Source organism: Netta rufina, assembly GCF_964035555.1.
Source record: "Netta rufina genome assembly, chromosome: 2".
Classification (NCBI taxonomy): domain Eukaryota; kingdom Metazoa; phylum Chordata; class Aves; order Anseriformes; family Anatidae; genus Netta; species Netta rufina.
Genome location: NC_140124.1, coordinates 80,994,017 through 81,013,957, shown reverse-complemented (window position 1 = coordinate 81,013,957; position 19,941 = coordinate 80,994,017). Strand labels below are relative to the sequence as shown.

At 37.4% G+C, this 19,941-nt stretch overlaps 1 protein-coding gene across 2 annotated transcripts in view; it reads right to left on the bottom strand.

Moving 5' to 3' along the window:
- The window catches only part of EXOC2 (exocyst complex component 2), a 131,944-nt gene that overhangs the window by 9,107 nt on the left and 102,896 nt on the right, over positions 1-19,941 (bottom strand). For both annotated transcript variants that reach the window (XM_084281499.1, XM_084281500.1), the window contains one exon: positions 2,570-2,625. In XM_084281499.1, the coding sequence (XP_084137625.1) occupies positions 2,570-2,625 (56 nt within the window). The remainder of the gene's footprint in view (positions 1-2,569; positions 2,626-19,941) is intronic.

Sequence of the window (19,941 nt, the reverse complement as noted above, 5' to 3'; positions counted from 1 at the left end):
TTTCCATGCATCAAGACTAGTTTTTAAACTGTTTATTTGTACAACTGTTCAAAGTGGTCACATCCTCCATCTGAGATTCAGAGCAGCAACTGCGACCTACCACCACCACAGAATTAAACATTAGATCTATGCCTAAAGGAAAGCATGAAGTAACCAGTCTTCCCTAAAGCTCACTTTAAGGAAGTGAGAAACTGTTGGTGAATTGAAAAAAAATAAAGTATGGTGTTCTACACAGAATTGGGGAAAATGCAGACCGAGAGGCTGGATATAGGAGGAAGTGAGACTATAGGTTAGACAGATCAAAACCGTGTCATGACTTAAAGGTGATGATAAAGCTGCACTAAAACTGCATGAGGTTGGGGAAAAAAGATGACACAAGGAACTGAAGATAATGTGACTAGAGTGGTGCAAGAAGGAAAATGAACTGGATAGAGTTTGTAAAAAATGTTTCCCCTGATTTCCTCTTTAAAATGACCTAGAGAATTAAGTAGTTGAAATTTTGCTAGAATAGAGTCTGACAAGGAAAAGTAGATAGAGATAACAGAAGATACTCATACATGTACGTAAAAATAAATTAAAGGGAACAAAAATGAATGTAGGATTCTTACCCACATTCCAGTGCTTGAAGAAATGAATTATAATCAGGGATCCCATAAAGCTGACCATTCAAACAGGCAAATTTGCATCACAGACTAAGTACACTGACCACATAGGTACATGCCAGCTATCAGTTTTTATCATTGACAATTCGAACATGCAGCCTTTGCATGTACTTTGACTGTTTTGACCCACAAAAGCTATGTAACTGACATACTTAGCTTTACAGTAAAGAAAAAGTAATTTATGCATGGGTCATCTTATTCAGCAGCAAATATTGCTGAGCAATTCAACACAAACATACCAGGAACACACAAAAAATCTTCTACTGAGAAAAGAGTATTTGTGCCCATAACAAGCACTCTTGATGTTACTATACAGAATCCAAGAAAAAAAAGTTCTCAGCAATGGTGAATCATCACAAATTTGCAATACGATGCCCTTATTTTGATTTCAGTTGAATTTGAATTCAAAGGTAGTTTTCTTTCCATGTTCATTGTTCAGCTGATTGATAATTTTTGCTGTTTCAAACTACAGAAACTTGCAGCTTTGCTAACTAAACTTAAATCTGACCCAGCTTAGAGAATTTCAGCAGAAAACAGTGCAAATGGGAGTTTCGTCTTGACACATTTTCACATTTCTGCAATATTTCACATGTAAAAATTCATGACGCAACACGCTATTTGGGCCAAAATTAGTATCAGTCTCAATGAAGTCAGAAGCTAGTGCACCTTTCTGCAGGAGAATTTTAATAAGTATGCCTTTTATCAGGATTAGCTAAAGAAGTCAAAAATGCCTTTGAATCTTTTAATGCCCAAGCCCTCGTTTTCATTTTTATTAATTTCAACTACACTGAAAAACTGCAAAAACAAACGAATGTCATGTTGGTATCTAGTTTTGTGTACTCCCTCATTCTGAAGAATTTGGTAAAATAATCAATGCTAGTGTGAAAACTGCTGTAAGCATATATTGAAATCCAAACAGTAACATTGCAACTGATAGAACAACTTTTTTTGAAGATACTACATTTTGATTTATATGAAGCTTTGTAATTCATGGAGGAGTAAAATAAAAAGGAACCTCAGATGAATCTTATCAGGCTTTAAATAGATTAATAAATAGATGTTAATACGTAGAGCAGCTATACTAGTGATATTTTGAAAGGTATTTCTGATAATACAAAGATAAGAGTAATACTATTACCAGCATATACACCAGGAGCAATAGTAATCTGATAACACTCTCAGTACTCAGAAGGAAGGAACTTGTAGAGCTAGTTGTAATTTAAAGTACTATAGAAAATTCCTGTATATTACCACAAGAGGCCAAATAACTGTAGCTCTGTAAGCTGTTAATTTTAATAATACTTAAATTTTAATATAGACTCTCTGTCATAAGCCATTGCCTACCTAAGTATTTCAAATGCTATTTGTGCCATATAGAAACTACAAAAAATTCTGTGTTTAGCTTTTCATTTTTTATCCTATGTAGAAGAATATGATATATATATTGCCTTTTCACTATAAAGGGCATATATCAAATATTTGTTTTAAATAAAGTTGAGCACAAGCTTGTTTCTATATGCTGTGGAAAATAAAGTTAATCAGAGAAAGTGAGCATCATCATCATCTTGCTTCCCCCTCCCTCCCCCCACTTTGTAAGGAAAGGGAAGAATTCAGCTTTAGTCTTTGGCTTTCTTTTTCATCAGACAGTGGAAAGAAAAAGGCACTCCAAAACATGTAACAAAGTGTTACTGAGGATAAACAGGAACCGTTCATCTCTTTCTGCCTTTAAAAAAGTTAGCAGTTTCATACTTGGTTGGCTAAACCTAACCCAAAGCACCAACATCTATAATGAACACACTTCAACAGAGCTACAGTTTTCAGGGGTATGAAAGCCAGAATTTACTGAGCAAAATACACTGAAATTATTCATTTGAATGTAAGCATTGAACAATCTGAAGTTTTCTCACCTCTGCATGCACAGCAATGATATTCACTAATGCTTCTTTCAAATAGTTTCTGACACCTGAAAGAAAACAAAAAAGGGTAATTAATTACTTTCATTCTATCATCTCAACAAGGCCATAGTATTCTACAGTTCAATACTGTACTTTTTCTTTTCATTTCTTTCACTAGCACTTTTGCAATCAGAGGCAGAAAGAGAAAGTTCCATAGCCACACCACCAGTCTATTTCCTTTTTCAAATCAAATGGAGAAAGGCACATTTCCTTACAGCAAAAGGTTAAAAAAGCCAGCAGGTTCCTGTTTCAGTATTCTTCTCTGGCAACCCAATTTTACCAGCTTTGCCATTTAATAAAAACTTCGCATAAAAAAACAAAAAAAAAAAACAAAACAAACAAACAAAAAAACACTTCAGGATGTCTTGCTGGAATGCACTTACCATGGCACAGAACAAGCACTACAACTTGGTAAGTTATAAGGAAACAGAGAATACAAGGGAACGCTTATATACCACAGCCTTCAAGAAGGCCTTGCTACTTTATCAGCTTATCTAACTGTATATTATTATTATAGATGGAAATAGCAAGGATTCTTGTTTCTCTGAAAGTGGTTCAGAAGGTATTACTCATGACAATTTATACGGAGATGTCATGTCTTAGTAAAAATTTCCTCCTGGGGAAGGTGAAGAAGTTAAGCAAGCACTTTATTTACCAAGCAAGTGAAATAATTGTCAATTTATACTATGCCCTAAACAGAAGGACATTCAGCAGGGTATGTTTTACAGTTAGGACAGGCTCTCAGTCCCCTGCACTGCTGTGGATCTGGAATAACTTCAGAGGACTGGACAGGAAGGATCTGGAAGATCTAAGATACGGTAGTGAATAGTGTCGTGAATAGAGACAGCAATGTCTTGCAACTGCCATCTCAGCTGTGGTTAAATTTGCTTTATGAAGTGAACGCTGTTCCCACAGCCTACCCCAAGATCTAAAAAGGAGATACTTGCTCTTTCCTAGACAATCCTTATGGACAAAAACTTTATGAGAGTAGGACAAAAGGAAGACGGGGTCCCCCTGCATGAGATACAAACACATTTTTGCCTACGTCTATGCCGTGTGACATGGTGCGGCCTAGCGTTCAGATTGAAGGGTGCCTCCTGAAGCACCCCCGCAGGTCTCCTGGGGGAAAACAAGGGCATTTAGGGGAAAGTGGAGGGAGAGATGCTGAACAAGGAGCCCTTTCCAACACGTAGCCAGGATGTCGCTAAGCTCTGCACCCAAACCCGTGCACAGGCCATCTCCGTTTCAGAAGTTCATGGTGAAGAGGCACACGTCAAAGATGACTTAACAGCTCTCACTAAAAGCACTTTGGTTTCTAAACATACAAAAGAATAATGATCTTTACAGAAATAATGTTCTATTTTCACTTTGGAAGAAATGCAAATTAATGAAAAAGGTAAAGAATAAAACAAGCATTTCAGATATATTCCAAAACATCTCTAATACCTTTTGTTGTTATCTTTATTCTTTTCCTTGAAAAATTTGTCATTCTTTCCATTTAAACTAGACCAACAACAAATCAAACAAAATAGTATACTAGTATGCAAGCATATAATTTCTTGTTATCTTAGTGATTTTTTTGCAACAAGGAAGGAAGGGAGGGAGGAATAGAGCAATATCAGAAATTTTATGAAACTTTTTTTTTTTTTTTTCTCTCTCCTCTGTAACCTGCAAAACAAAGTAAGGATGCTACACACCAGAACTCGAACCACACCAAAAGATCACAGGTATGTGTGGAAATGCAACACCCCCTTCCTTTTTCCTCTTCTGCTGCTCTCCTCCTGCCTCACTCTGCCCCAGTTTAAATCCCCCCCCCCCCGGGCTTCATATCACAGAGGACAAAATTTGTACCACCTCCCACAGTCATATAGACCTTGACAAGGCACCAAACGGTGGTATGCAAATCACATCAAGAGGTACAGGGCAGATTTGGGAGCTGGTTTACAGTTAACCTCAGGGTGCAAAGCGTTGATTTCAGTCTGCAAACCTATGCGGTATTCAGCTCTTGGCTGTCTACTGGCCTCATCTTGTGACAGGAGGATCTTTCATGTGGAAACTGTGTGCTTTTACGTTTGCACAAATGCCATGCAACGTTAGGACTTATATGGTCCCTTATGGATGCTTGAGCACTGTCAGAGCATGTTCATTAATCAGTCAAAGTTATAAACAGAGAGGGCAGGCGTCTGCCCTAAAAAGAGGAGGCCAGCTGGCTGAGCTGGGAAGAAGCGTTATTTGGGAGGTGAGTGAAATGCTGGGATGCATACAGGCTGACCTAGGTGGGTTGTATGATAGAGTGATGTGGTTTGACGGAAGATTCCTCATCTTCCACCCATCCCACCAGAGCTCCTGAGATAGCGTGTCTCTTCAGGTGCTTTTAAACAGGTTGGTTCAGCACAGGAGCTGCTAATTCTGTCTGCTACTGCTGTAAGAGCATCCAAATTAAGCTGCTTTTGGCTGTGATAATAAAAAAAGGTTGCCTATCACCTCTGTCTGAAGAAACCTTCCATGACAAAATTCTTAAAAAATACAGCCACTTGGTTAGGGTTTACAACCAGGTAATGTCACTTTGAACGAACATGAAATACTAATGTCAGCAAAATCAGCACCAGGTTTTAAGCACCACTGCCTAAGACAGACCACATAAATGACCATTTTCACCTTGCACCCTTGCCCATAAGAGCTTACAGGAGACCGTTTCTTTGCTGCAATTCCAGCAGCTAGCACTAATGTTCCTGTGGTTCTGTTATGACTGCAGAATCAGAGGACTCAGCACAAGCTCAAATATTTCCTCAGTTTCTTAGGCTTTGCAATTTAACACCAAAGAATTCAGCACAAACTGAGCTAATATTAGTAGCAAAGCTATGCAGCTTAGAGGCAGTCCACGCATATAAAACTCTAGTTGCCTTAATTACAGCATCTAAGAGTCTGAAAGACCTTGACTTGGTAAGCTAAACTAACCAAAGGTGGAGAGAGGATGCAACTGCGCTCCAAAAAGGCCAGTAAGTAGAGGCAGTCAGGGAGAAAAGAGAGAACTAGTTGAGCTTAAGAACAATATTGGCACACCAAAGAAAGATAGAAATTAATTGTCCATCAGTAAATTTAGGCTGGAAATTAAAAGTAACCATGTAACAGGTTTGATCTCACACTGCTGTTGAATATGTAGTGGTGTGAAAACCATTGCTGCCTGGGAGTCAGTTTCCTATCATGAACAGTACATAAAAAAGGTAAAAAGGGTATTTCCCCCCCCCAGCCCTTCTCTTCTTTTTCTATGAAGGATTTTAGTTTTTGCATGTGGAGACAAAGCCAAGCATATCTGAATGTCAGGACCTGCAGGCATAGTTAATGACTATACTATATTTTGAACAACTACAATTAAAAAATATCCAATTTCTGATTTATATCACTGCACTGTTTGTGGCAGGCTTTGTTGAAGCAAAGTATTACTTTTCTGGAGTATGATTCAGTGGAAATACAAGCAGTGGCATCCAACTGTGAATTTGTTGTGAAATTCATTTCAAAATGAAAAAATTCTGTCTAGAATAGAATTTTTGTGCAGCTTTCTCTACAACTGTTCAGCAGCCCACGCAATTACAGTTTTTGGGACACCATGCTGCCAGTCCTATTATACAGCACTGAAAGCTAATGCAGCATATAACTGTAGGTTGCAACTATTAGGCTAATCAAGTGAAACATAACATTCTTAAGTCTAAAATACCTCTTATTTAGCATATTGAAGCGCAAATACAATACCTTTCCATAGCTTCTGACAGAAACGTGTTAAAGAAAGTCTCAACAAGCCCTTGCAATTTCTCTCAAGAAAATGTTATTATTTTGTTACAGCATAAATGCATTCCACTCCCACTCTATTCTTAACACCAAAGAATCTGACTTACTGGAATTCTAGCTTCCACTAACAAAGCCCCACGAACGCTCTAAAGAAAATGGATGGGAAGACTTGAGACATATAAATGAAGGACAGTTTCAGCCATCAACTATCACAATGGCTGACAGAAACTTTAAAATAGCATCTTCCAATTTGGGCCCTCCACTGTACTTTTTAACGGTAAAAAAAAAATCTAGCAAGATTATCCATTAAATTTAATTTCCAGTCTATACCACCTATTAACATTTTTACAAATGAAATCCGTCAGAAAGTCTACATCTACGAGCAATTTTAACGATACTACAAAGCCGTAGCAAGGATGACTGTGTGAACTATGGGAAAAGGAGAACGGAAAAAGATTTGTGGTTCTGAGGATTAGCAGAAACTGATCTCGTAGCCTGACAATGCAGGAGTCATTCAGGAGATGTTCGGAGGGGGTAGTGCTACCAGTTGTCCCACATGTGGTTCTAAGAGCTATGTTTCCCCCAAGTACATAGATGACAGCATTCTACTAGGAAACCTCCGAAGTGACTGAATAAGCATGCAGAAGTTGGAACTGCAATACCGTATGTGTAATTCTAAGATGCAAAGAAGCTACAAAAACTTGCAGGCACAAATAGAACAAAACTTACACATGCTACAACTGAACTCAACAGGATGAATTTTTTTCCGAAGCCAACAAAGTTTTTCAAATGATCCCAGTCATTCAAGAGTAAGAAAAGAGGATATGAGTAAACTTTTTTTTTTTTTTTTTTGTAACCTATTCTGCAGAGTAGAAAACACAAGTTCAAAGAATGAGTAGTAGTTCTGCTAGGACAACACAAACACACAGGAAATGTTATCCCCAGCAGCTTGGGTTTGACATATTTTAAACTCTTGTGAAATTGGGGTCTCATTTGAAATGGACAGACCTAGGAGGCCTGGGAAGCTAATTTCGCTGCTGTTTCTTGCTAAACAATCCTTTCAGCCTGCCGATTGTGTGAAAAGGAGGAGGGCGGGATAAAAGCATACAACTGTTTAGAAAAAGTGGATGGTGTCAGCAGTTACCTCAATTCACTGTCAATAAGCCGCACAAGTGATGAGGATTAGAGGATACAAGGGACAGAAAGAAAGAAGGGTCCAAGGTCAACTCACAGTCAAATAAAACCAGGCAGGAGCATTAAAAGTTGCAGCTCTTCTGTGGAGGAGCTAGAAAAGCCATTAACTAACTAGACGCTCTACAGTTCAACAGCTGTCACTCAATTTTAGCCTTTTTTTTTTTTTTTTTGAAAAGCAAAGTTTTCACCAAAGAGGAAAAGCACGGTTCTTCACACACTGACCAAGTGACCATCCCTGTTTCAAGTGCGACTTGACCTAAACTCTGAGGGACTGAAACAAAAATGAGCCTTCGGCAGGCACAGAGCCACCAACTGAGGGAGCAACAGGGAGCTTTTTGGCCTCTGTAGGAGGCCAGTACTTGCTTCGGCAAGCAATTGCTGCTGAGGGGAGCAATTCTTAGTGCCTCTGAAAAGCAAGCACTGAATTTGCTGGCCTTGAGGCTTGAGCATGACTTGGTCGAGCTAGGAAAATTGATGCCCGAGAGTCTGAAATTTCAACTTTTAAGCTCATCCAGTTGTATGCAATGTTTGTACAATTTATTGTTCCGTTCAGTGAGTTATGCCAGTGACAGTCAATCAGTCTGAAACTTTTTTTTTTTTGCCTGATTACTTCTTGATAAAAACTTTCCTTAAAAGTAACATGAGACAGACTATGGTGATCCAGAGACACGAATGGTTTTCATACCTAGCTGCACTTAATATTTGATGTTTCGTTTGCTCTGCTGACAGTGAATATAGAAATAACAACACATAAAGGAGGATAAATGAAAAAAAAAATGATTTCATCTGCTCTGTTTTAAGGAAGATACCCGCTTTTTAAATACCTTAATATATATTCTTAATTACATTATATCCTATTGACAGATTTAATTGAATCGATATTAGAAATGTTCATCTCCAAGCTTCAGAAATGTAGTACTTTCCAGCTGTCACACAGTGTTTTGAACTGTCAGTTAAACTCCTGCAGCTCTTCTCTAAGTTTTTTTACTTTGCTATACGAAACTGCTGGAAAAAAAAAAAAAAACCTGCACACATCTTTTGCAAGTCGTTAATCAGTGCTGCGCAGTGCACATTAAAAAAGAAACTCATCAATGGCATCCACAAAGCCATGTAACTTCTTTAAACAGTCTGATTTTAACTGTTGAATTTCCTCTAGATTCTGGCTGTGCTGTAGCTGAGGCAACAGCAATATTATTTAACAACTGCTTTAACTGCAGTTACTCTAGCATCATTTCCAGTGTGGTTAGGACGTGTTTTTTTTTCCCTCCAAGAAACATCGTGTTACAAAAACAGCAATAAGGGCTAGCAGGATACCCTACCCTGTAGGATCACAGCCTGTTTGTATTTTGGCGGTTCTTGGAACCCCAGATCACACTTTGCAACATGCCAAGCAATAACTGTCCTGCCTGGAGGAGCCTTCTTGGGAACTGGACGATTCAATGGAAGCCTCCCGACAAAGCCCGGTGCCCGATTGCCCAGCACACACCACAGAATTTCACTTTCCAACCCAACCTAACCCATAACTTCCGACTCAAAGCAAGTAACCTCTTCTTAAAAAACTAAAAATATAAACAGGTAAGACAGAATGGGTGGGAGGGGGAAGAGGCATTAAAAAGTGAAACACCATCTGAGGTCACAGCAGGTCAGCAAAGAGGTTGGTGTCTGCATGCAGAAGTTGCTAGAAGGATTTAAAAAAAATAAATCAGTGCAAACATGACTTGGTACACAAACCTTAAGAGAGCTACAGAACAGCTGTAGGCTTCCCTAACTTACAGCCGACTGCCTGGCACCTTGAGCAGATCGAAGCTCTAACCATCAACTACTTTATTCTATGAATCAAACGAGAGGTAGCACAGAAGAAAAGTGGAAAGAAAAACGAATGACAAAACTTTTTTTAGCGTGCAGCATTCTGAATAAACCTGGTTTATAACACACCTTACACACAAAATATTTCAGAGATGAGCTAGAGATTCTATACCAAGGCTGCGTAGCAAAAATCATTTTATGATTTATTCTATACAAAATGCATTTGAATCAAGGTGTTTTCCCCCCAAACTATTTAGAAATCTAATATTTACGATCAGAGAAAATTTGACAGTCTGTTTAATTCAAACATACTATTAACTGAAAGAATTAAAATTCCATTACAGCCAAAAACTTTTTAAGTTTCTAGAACAACAAACTCTACTCGCCTCATTAGCAAATGCCCTAACTGGTTTATTATTTCTGGAAAATAATTTTAATAGCTAGCTACTATTTCCAATTACTGCGGTGAATACAATACCTCATTTAGAAAATTAATATTTTAATTTCCAAGAAGCCAGTACCTTTCAAGATAGTCTCCTAACTGTGGAATAGAAAGAAACCTAACTTGTTTGCAGACATGAGTCTTTCATGAACTATAGCACTTGTATGTGAGTATGTCATGCTGTTTTACTGAAGTGTCCCCACCCACACAGTGTTATCATCTAACCCAACACCCTGCAGATGTTAAAAAGAAAGAAAAAAAAAGTAGATACGTGACTTGGAATTTCCCCATGGACAAAACAAAGCAGCTCACCTTTACTCTTTACAACAGCACACAGGTTTCTGCCTTCAAAGACAGTTGATAGGAAATCAGCTTCAAATACTGTTACTTCCAGTGGCCTGTTTTCTAAATTAAAGTAGCTAGACAAGCCTGTTTCTTTCTAATTACTATAAATTTATCATCACACTTTGTTGTTTTCCCTGCATAAAAAACATTTCTAGTACACTGCAGGATCCCAACAGCAGGACACTGATGTCTGACAGTAATTCTAAAAACAGAAGAACTCCATCAGGTCACAGACTTTACCGCAACTAAAGCTGCTTCATTTATTATACTCACTCTTCCTTTTGACTCACAAATAAATTAAACAAACAAACAAAAACCTAATAATTAGTTCCATTCAAAAAAAAAAAAAAAAAACACAAATAAGGAGCAGAGCAAAGAATGGCTTTCACTTGCATGTTATTGCTTCTGCTCTCCTCAAAAAAAGAAACACAAACAATACCTCTTTGGGAATTATATGGATGTCATTATCATGTTCGATACATTTTCTGCTTCACGGTAAGACTTACCCAGTCTGATTCATAAAACTACTTTTGCTACCTCCAAACATGATTTTATATCTAATACCAAAAATATGTGCATAGTATATTAACTAACAAGCACAATCCCATGTAAAAGAAAAAGGTAAAGTTGGAGGAAAGTCACTATTTTAAAAGGAATCTAGAAGTGAGGTTACAATGACAGTGTTCAAAGACTTTTATGGATTCATTTCATAACACCCAAACCAACCGAAATGCAATAGAAGTGCTCCAATGTTATTAAAGCCGAGAAAAACACAGACAGTGACTCCAGAGCCTCATTTGAATTTAACAAAGATTGTAAAACTTTTCTCTAGGCCACTTCCTGCTATTGCTGGAAACATTCCCTCCTTTAAGCAGAGATGGATTTCAAGGTACTGTACTTGGTGTTGTTTTGAGAGTGTATTCAGAAGAAAATGTGAACGTGTAGGCAAACTGGAAACTCTCTGGAGAGATTACCCGCTTACTTAACCACATTTCCTGTTTTTTTAACCCGTTTGTCCTAAGTCAGTCCTTAGACTACTGACAAAAATAGATACAAGCTGCTATAAATAGTTCATTAGCAGCTCTTTCTTGGTAAGACTGAAAATGTTTTGATAAACCTATTGTTCATAGGAGCTCCATTCTAATTAAACGGTGAATAGGATTAATGTTTACTTGAAATTCTCCTCTGCATAGGTCACCATCCCTGGAGGTCTTCAAGAAACGTCTAGATTTACAACTTATGATGATCTTAGAGGTCTTCTCCAACCTGGATGATTCTATGCTTATCACAAACATACAACACATTAGGAATTGTAGGAAAAGTGGGAAGAACTAAAACTGACCTAAAAATAGCTATTAAAAATTGAAGTTTAATGAATTAAGAATTACTTGTGATCTATCTAGGAAAATGCTTTTAAAAGCACAGTTCTGACACAAGACAGGGCAAAATCTAATTGCTGAGAGTCAGTCTGGCCAAATACTTTGAGAACTGAAGGCCAGAGCACTGCATTTTTGAATTACTTGCCTTGTTCTTATTTTCAGCCATGACACTATCTTGTTGTAGCAGTGAATGTCACTTGAAAGACTTGATACAGGTAGCCACAAAACTACTTTCCAAAAACATTAAACATGAAGGCTTTCAAGTCTTACATTACTTGTACTTTTTGAACTATTTTAATTCAAACAACAGAAGTTATGTCATAATATTCAAAGAACCTGAAAGTTTCTGTGTTTCAGCTGGCTGGGAGTAGCAAGAGCTCTAAAGACTGCCAATGCTGTGATTAATATCTTCATCTACGCATAGGCTTCAGTCTACAAGAAGAGGACGCTGAGAGAATTATACTGAGCCCTTGTGCATAGCCCAAACTAAGATGTTTTTAAAAAAGCTGCTGCTGACATTGTGAACTTTCTGCTACTGCATCAAACCTGGATCCGAGGGACAGCTGAAGAAGCCTGCAATTGAACATATTTGCTGCTTTCCAATCCTTACTGCTCACACTAAAATCCACTGCTTCCTGGGAGAGAATATAGTCTGCTTTATTATTCAAAAGGTAAGCAGAAAAGCCTGTAAAGGCCAAAGGCTACAACAGGAAATAGAGTCTAATAGTGCTTCACTTGGGAAGAAGAGATCTTTGCTAGCATCTAATGCTTAAAAGATGTGCAGGTAGCTGAAGGCCAGTTCAATATGTCAAAATTTTGTTAACAGATTTTGTTAGGAGATGGATTTACTTTCATTTCTTTTACCAGACACAGTAACATAAAATGTAAAGGGCATTTTACCAACCCAGACCTGAAGGTCATGAGCTAAGGATGCTACATACCACACTCAGAACTGAAACACAAAGACTTTCAAATTACTTTAATTATTGCAGAATAAACCAAATTTCAACCCATTAATCAGGCAATAAGAGATATAAATGGCAAAAGACATACAACAGAAACAATCAAAAAGCTCTACACCAAACAAAATGCCTATGCACTAATTAAAAAACAATAACAGAACACCAACAACTTAATTTGGAGCTTATAGCTATCCACACATCATCATCAAAAACATACACAGGCATCAGTTCACCCAAATCCCTCCTGTGAACAAATATATCAATAATCCTTAGCAGAGCACAGTGCTTGAGATACATGACCCATGGAAACTTGACTTTTTGTTGTCATTTAGCTATTAACAACATTGCCTGGTATGCACCAGGCAATTAACTCATGAACATAACCTTGATACCGAATAAGAATACAAACACTTCACAGCCAACAGTGTGTTCCCATACAGATTTAGCAGCCCATCAAATAAATAAATAAATAAATAAATAAATAAATAAATAAATCTTACTGCATCTACTTCAGTAGTAAGTGCTGGGGTTGTTAGGTCTTTTTTTGTCTGAATATAAGTGGCTGTGTGATTTAAGAGGAAACTCAACGGTATAAAATAATCAAAGCATCAGATATTTTAAAGTAGCTCGTTTGAGGTAGATGAAAAAATTGTGCTGTGAGAGAAGACATCTCACCCAACTACAACATGACATAAGCTACCCAAAACAAAACCATTGTTCTCCCTGAGTGGGAAAAATAGGCTCTGAAGAATGAAATTCACGTACAAGTTTCTTAAATATAACAAACCCTCCTTCTTTATATAAATACATCTAATCACGCCTCAGCATTATCTGAACTTCTTCTATTAGCAATCCATTAGAGATATAGGACATCTTCTTAAGCAAATACAGTTTTATTCTCCACAAGAAAAAAATCTTAACTTTTACACAAATTCCCTCCCTATGCCTCTCTATCATTTTCAACACATTGCATTATGTATGTAAGTCCTATTATCACTAGATTTCCACCCAAAGAACAGTGTGTTTCTTTAAGTGCTGGAGCCTTTTCTTTTGATAAAGCAGAGAGTATTAATAACTAATATGTAAGGTGATGAAAAATCAGCAGAACGCACATCCCTGGTATGACTAGGTTCCCAGTGATTTCAGCAGTTTGTAAGGCAAGACTGAGATGCTTCTGTCCAAGAAAATGACATTTGACCATGTGGAAAGTGAATGGGTGTTTCCTGTCTGCAGAACATCCTTAAGTTTCCAGTGTCTGTGAGCAAGAGAAACAAGACGTGATATTGTACAGAAGAGGGCACAGACTGCTTAGCATATAGATTTGATAGACACTGCACGCATTTTCAAAAGTGCCATCTGCATCAACACATCTCATAAAATAAAGTTAGAGCAACTGACCAGGAAACTACACTGCTGCTTAAAAATTCTCTCTTGTTTTTTTTTTCAGACTTCAGAAAAATCAAGAAACTGCAGAACAGAGCATCTGGGGGGCGGTGGACATACTAAATTATCATCATCTTCTAAAACTAGTACCTATGTTCGTTAGAAACCTGGTACCCTCACAGTTTCCAGTGCTGTGCCCGGCTCATCGTTGACCTAGAGGCTTTTCAAAATTCTTGACAAGTGAGCCATTTAGGAAAAAAAGAAACCAATCGCACCCCTCTCATCTCACAATTTAGACAAAGGGTTCCAAAACCCTCTGTGTTACAACTCATCACGTTCAAGGGTCCTTGCCAAGCTGAAACACACCTCTCAATCTACAGATACTTGTGTTAACACCTGGGTGCTAACGTGACAGTGACAAGAGATGTCAGTGAGGGGTCGAAGCCAGCAAGATAAACCAACCCTTCACACTGCCACCCTATGTCCCGGTGCAGGAGGATTTATGCAGTGGTGAGAGATAACAGTTTAAGAAGATGTGTTTCACAGATAAAAAGAGCTATATGCACGATTAAGATACCAGATGACCAGTTCAATGCCAAAGCAAGTCATTTTGTTAACCGTAAAGTATGCTAAAAATCAACATCTCTATCAAAACTGAGAACAGTTGAATCCAAAAATCTCAAGCAATATTTCCTTTCATTAGCACAAACCAAGCATAGTCTGCAAGAATATTCATTTATTTCTTTCAAACACATCATTTTTAAGGCACCCTGAAGGTGTCCTTTCATGATTTTATAAAACCTAAAATTATTAAAACCTTTCAAAACAGACTCGCTCAGGAAACTGTGTGTTCTTCTCAATTCCTGAAGTCACTGTTACTGTAATAATAGCCTGTCATATGCAAAATGACAGCAATTTCATAAACGAAGAATGGGTTTAGAGATATACTATGTTTATGAATTTACTTTGCTTGTCACTCAAACATTATTATTATAAGAAATCAGAAAACTGAAGCCGATTGATCCAAAAGAGACCAATGTCACGTCAAAGTACTCGGAACAATACAGACACTAAAATTTTAGTGTCCAGTTATGTCCTGCATCCGTCTGACCTTCAAGTTACAGGAAAAAAAATAATCACCCATCAACATATCCATATATCTTATGCTTATTACACTGACTTCAGACAGATATACTTTGGTAAGTACATCAGAAAGCAAACACAGAAAATGAAAGTAGAGCATGGACTTCTAAAAAGTGACTTTAAATAAGAAAAGCGATGTTTTGAGAAACAGGATTACTAGCAGCAATAAGATATACTTTTTTTTTCTGTCTTTTACTGCATAGTTTTGTTAGCAATTAAAAAAAATAATTGTACTATTGCTATTGAATTGTACCTGTAGCAAAATTGTAACAGGCAGGTCAAAGTAACTTTTTCTATGATGGGGCATGGATATAACATACAACCCCATACTTTTGTATATCAATTCTGCAAAGGTCTGTGAATGTTAACTCAAAAATATGCAAGCCATTGCCACACTGAACTAAACCACAAAACTGACTGTTAATATTTTTACATACTTTCTTCCAAACTGCCTGTGCATTTGTCAATACACAGGATTTTTATTTGTCCTTATTAATTAAATTCAGTAAACCAGCAACCAAATTAATGCCAGGGTTTTAGCTTACAGGCAAACATAGATAGGCAGCAATATTCTGCAGGCATGGTGGAAGTACAGAGTCATGGGAAAGACCTAAAGGAAGAAAGGGACTTTGGTTGCATACAGATCTAGTGTATTCCCTGGAAGATGTACAAAGGAAAATTCTCAGATTCAGTTTCTATGGTAAAATGTACTTTCTTTTTCACAGATGTGATAACCTGTGATGACTGAAGAGGTAGTCATCATTTTGACTTTCAGACAGTCCTTACTTCTACCAATGTAGGTATTGAAGACTGCAGCATCTACTGAAGTCAAAGGCCTGTGGATCGTTAAATCAACTACTCACAAGAGTATACTTTAAATTTATGACCAAACAATGCCATAAGCTGGACTTAGTGTAGAATGTTATTTATCTGTGTGTTTACATACGCAGTGACTTGGAACCATACCACAGCAGCTTTTAGAGATATTACTGCAGTAAAAAACAAACAAACGAACAAACAAAAAGCACTCACTGCCCTCTACTCTGCAAGGAAAAAGAAAACAAAAAAAAAAGATAAAAAAATTTGCTAGGCACACAGCAACCTAGTGAGATTGCATATTTATCCTATTTATTAGAGTGAAGGTGAGAACTCTCCCTGGCTTCCAAACTTACTATTCCATAGTTTTTCACTTCCAAGTTTCACTGAATCCAAACTGCATTTTGAAAAGGGCAAGAGTTTGAAATGAAGAATGTCTTTGCATGACCTGAACAATAGATCCGTAAAAATTGTTCAAGTCCAAATTTAACATTTGGAAGCTATCCGGACTCAGGAGTGACCCACAATAACTGGAAAGCTTAAGATTTTTCACAGTTCAAAGTAAAAGATTTTAATAATTTTGAATTACTTCAACCACTGAACAAGTCCAGCACTATAATTTCATCCAAACATCAATAAAGTTTAAGTGTTTCATTAAATTTAAATTGCTATTCGTTGTGTAAAGAAATTTTAAGCTAATGAAATGCTTTTTATTACAACAGATCTGCTGTACTGTTAGAAGTCTATCATATTTTCCCACTTAAAAAGTAAGAGTTCAAGGGCTTGATAACTTGGCTATACGGAGAATATGCTCTAGGGTGAATTTTGTATAGAACTTTTGTATAGAAAGCTGAGACTAAAATTTTTAACATAAAAACATACCCCAGGGCAGAAAGTGTTACCGAAGCTTGGAGTAGGCAACTATTTTCCCACTCTGCTAGCTTATTTAGCTGTCAAAAGTAACAAGGTACATTTTGGAGACTGTATTTTCATCCGTGTTTTTAAAATATTAAGAACTAAACATCCTTAGCTACGGTACACATTCAGGGATTAGAAAATGTTTGTCTTTATCACACCTTTTTTGTCCTGAATTCAGTACTTGTTTTACTACTGACCACAATCCCCATTTGCAGCATTTCAAGCTGTAACCAGAACACGAAGTGACCGATATCTTTACTAAATACGTCAATGCTTTTGGACCTTCCCTGATGAATCATCTTGGGCAACTTTCAGATATTTTTACATGATTCTCTGCATCTGCACAGGTGGTATAGGAACTACTGCATCACTATATATCCGTACAGCTCTTGAAGGATCCCCACGACAAGTCACTAAGCATCGTTATCGGGGGGGAACGCACAGTGCTGTGGACTGTTTTTAACTAGTACCTACATGCCAAAGGTTAACATGACAAAACTATTCTTTAAGCACAAGTATCATGTATAGGAACCATATAGGAAGACTGAGTAACGTTTGTCATCATTCTGGCAGCTCTCTGCTAAGACAAGTCTAGCAGTTTTGACACAGTTTAGTTTACCTAGAACAAAAGCAAGCTTTTAACTTGGGACTTTAAGGCAAAATTCGGAACCCTTGTAATTTCAGTTAGAGGACTATGACTTAGGTAGAAGCAACAGCAGGCACAAACCTCTACTACAGATCAGCCATTAACAGAAATGAGAGCCACAGTCACCTATGAGTAACAATAACACACCGAAGTTTCCCAAATATTGAGACCTGTAAATGCTTCTTCACTTCAAAGTGCTCCCGTGCACACACACGTCTAAAACTGTGAGCATGGCCTTCATATGATCTGCTAAACTGTTCCCCAGTTTCTACTGCATTAGTTTCTATAGCATAGGCTGTCTTGAGCCCAACTTTCAGAACAGATGTCTTTATTTCAACAGGATTTTGTCTGCAGCACTGACAGCCTCAAAATGGGAAATCGAATTGTGTGCTGATACAATATGAAAAAATGCAACTGTTCCAAAAGAGCAAATGCATTTAAATATAATACAGCAGAAAAGAGATATCTCACTAACATTTCTGAAATGTATATAGCCAAATGCTATAGAGTAAAAAATTAGTTACATCAATACAAAAGACCATGGCACACAGACTAACTGATAGCCAAGCAGCGGCAGTGCAAGCAGGAATGCCTTTGGATTCCAGTTAGAGATTGCCAAAGGGACTTTCACATAGTTCCAGAATACAAGAAGAGAATGGTCCCAAGCTCTTTTTAGCAGCAAGAATTACTCTGCTAAATATTACTGCAGAGATAGCAAAGCATCTACAGTGAGCACACCTGAGGAAAGAGATCTTTGTAGGATGAGAGTAAGCCCAAAGTAAAAAGCCTAACTGAGGAGTCTGGGACAACCCAATACAGTTTGAGACTACAAACAGTTTTTGCATGTGGCTTTCTTTCCCTCTGATTGTTTCATTACACCTCAGACTGTTGTAGTAGTTACTTCTGTAGTTACTATTGCAGAAGTTACATTGAGCATTATCAAGAAAATAATACAAATCTAGCCTCTAAGGGTAACTATTAAAGGAGCAGTCTAACACCCATTCAAACACCTCATTCAGAACCAAGGCAAGATTTTATCTTATTTTTTTTCTTATAATCAAACTCGTAATCAAATAAAAACAAGTATGAGTAACAGTAATTATTTACTTGGAGTTCTAAGCTTTTGCCTTTTTGTACAAGCAGTCATCATACCTCCCTTACCTTCCTGGTCTTCAGCTATGGCCCCCAAACCCACCTGAAATATTGACAACTTCTTCCACTCCCACCCCTCCCATTCATTCATTCCAAAAATTAGTCATTTGCCCAACCCACAAACCCAACCTGCCCATGCTCCAAAAGTTTTTCCTGCCTCGTTACAGTGACATGGGGCTACCCAAAGGATATGGAGGGGAAGCATCCAGGAAAAAGCTGGATTTGAATAAAGGTCTGACTTTTCCTACAAAAGATCCTCTCCTCCATTCCCAGCAGGTTTTCTTCATGCCCCCAGAATGCTTTCCAAGAAAGAGAGCTCTAGCTTTGGAAATATTTACTAGTTCATTTAATTATGTCAAGCATTTTCTAAAACCAACATGTGAAGAGCAGTTACTGGTTAATTAAAGGAGATAATCTAAATGACCCTCTTCTCTTAGATGAGTATTTCACCAGCAAAGAAAAAGACGACTTTAAAGGGATCAAACTGACAAAAATGTTTGCTCTTATGAAAGCAACCTACCATATCTGAAAATATATCTGACCTTCATATTAGAAAAAAATCACATAAAATCCCTTAAATTAACTTCTAAACTCCCTTTAAAAAGTGAAAATAATGTGCTTACAAACACATGAAGCTAAACTATGCTTGATATCTTTTAGCAAAGAAATACCTATTACACTTTGAAGATCATAGCTCGTATCTGATACATTGGCTTCCAAACATTTAAAATGCCTAAAAATTGGAAGATACAGAACCCAAAAGAAAGTATTCAGGAAGCTGTCTGATTTCACAATGCCTCTTTCTTCAGAGAAGGCAGTTTCCTTGATGGATTTTCAGTAGGAAATGTTTTGGTGCTCTCAGAAGTTCAAAGCCAGCTCCAGTATAGTGTGTTATTATGCAAAGACAAGGCTTTGCATACACGTATTTCTTTCTTCTCTTCTGGGAAGGCAGGTGTATAAATAAGGTGAAAAAATCTAGTTGTTCTAGCTATCACAAATCTGTTCTCAACAAAGACGTGCAAGTCAATAATAAATAATATGTTGGTTTTTGAATCTGGAGGGAAAAAAAAACAAACGAAAGCTGGCTGTCTAGTTACAAACAGTTGCAATGGTGAAAGAAAAAGTCCTTTTGCCCCTCAATAGAAAATACAGACTTTCTAGAGCTTATATTACACAAAGATGCGTAACTGTCCGTGTTTGGTAATAAGCTCAACTTATTGAAAACAGCTTTGAACTCTTCAGTCAAATGCAGGTCTACATAAACAGTCATAATTTGCTGAATGTTGGAATTCTAAGACTCAGTGACATATTATGGGAAAATGGACACAAAGAGATTATTATCTGAAGTCTGG